General features: G+C 46.2%; 1 protein-coding gene across 1 annotated transcript in view; it reads right to left on the reverse strand.

Moving 5' to 3' along the window:
* The window catches only part of MELLADRAFT_109277 (uncharacterized protein), a gene marked incomplete at both ends in the record, with an annotated part of 1,303 nt that extends 516 nt beyond the window's left edge, over window positions 1-787 (reverse strand). Inside the window, 2 exons of the mRNA XM_007413235.1 lie at window positions 56-311; window positions 675-787. Coding sequence (XP_007413297.1) covers window positions 56-311; window positions 675-787 — 369 coding nt within the window. The remainder of the gene's footprint in view (window positions 1-55; window positions 312-674) is intronic.
* Between the last annotated feature and the right edge of the window lie 487 nt (window positions 788-1,274).

Raw genomic sequence — 1,274 nt, forward strand, 5'->3', positions numbered from 1 at the left:
GAGGATAGAGCATCAAAAAACGAGTTCTCGAGTGCGTGGATCGTATCCTGAATACCGGATACATTGTCATCGCACGAAGGCAATGGCGAAGTGGATGAGGACCAGGTCGAATCTGAAGAACCGGTTGATGAGCCACAGGCTGACCGAGACGAAGAGGTAGAAGGATTGGGGCCGTCGGTAGAGTATGTGTAGCACGAGCGATTCGAGGTTGGAGAGTAGAAGTCAAGCATGTTGGCACTATGTCAGGAGCCGATGTAGATTTTCCGAAACTTCTCTCGACGCAGGATGACCAGGTAACAGATGTGCTATGGCTGAAGCAGAATTTGAAAGACAGTAATGGCGGAGGGTGCTTGAATGGATGCGTTCGGCGTTGAGGGTGGGCCGGGCGCGTATTGTTTCATCCTATATAAGTGGATGCGTTGTAAAAAGGAAGCAACACAATTCCTAGGATACAAAGGATATCTCTTCGTTCGCCGGGTGAGGTTGTAGCAAAACTGCATATGCACAGTGCTTGCTGACTTCTTTCCCTTTCCCACTGAAAGGAATTCATGGCCCTGAGTGGTGATATCGCTCGGGCTACTTGCATGTATGCATACACTGAGTCTTTGGCTTCCTAAACAACAACGACTACGCTGAAAAGGAAAGGATGCAAGGAGGGCATGAATTAAGCTTACATATACATCGCCACAAAAGTGTTCCTTTGAAAATTGGCATCACACATATATCGGTGCTTCTCAGGCTTCTCGCTTGCTATTGGGGCGAGTCCATCTCTCGCCAAGCCTCTCATTGTCTTTTCTTGTGTGATACATAACTCTCTGCCTCTGTCTGCCTTGGCTGCTTCAAGTCCAGTGTTTCTTTAGCTCAACCTTCGGGGTCGCTTGCTGATATGGACACACTTCACCTTTCAAAGCGAGTAGGGAACGGTACTTTCAGACACTCCTTTTACGTGATCTCTCCTCAAATCTCAAGCGACCCCGTAGCGATTGCAGAAATGCTCAGCCCGTTGCAGGCTGCATTCATCAGGATCTTCTGATTCCTTGTTGTACATACTGACATATCAGATTGCCCTTCCAATTGTCCCTTTCTTGAATTTTAAATACATGATTGTGATAGCCAGACATTATCTTTGGAAGATATTCCTTGCACTGTTTTTTTGGAATGAAAAACCAAGTTCCGGCTATAGAATCCTCCTTCAGATGGATTGGATCTGATGGAGATGATTTGACAATATATATGGATTTTACTTCATTCCCAAGTAGTAGTGACAGTCTCCT

The sequence above is a fragment of the Melampsora larici-populina genome (assembly GCF_000204055.1).
Source record: "Melampsora larici-populina 98AG31 unplaced genomic scaffold MELLAscaffold_35, whole genome shotgun sequence".
NCBI lineage: Eukaryota > Fungi > Basidiomycota > Pucciniomycetes > Pucciniales > Melampsoraceae > Melampsora > Melampsora laricis-populina.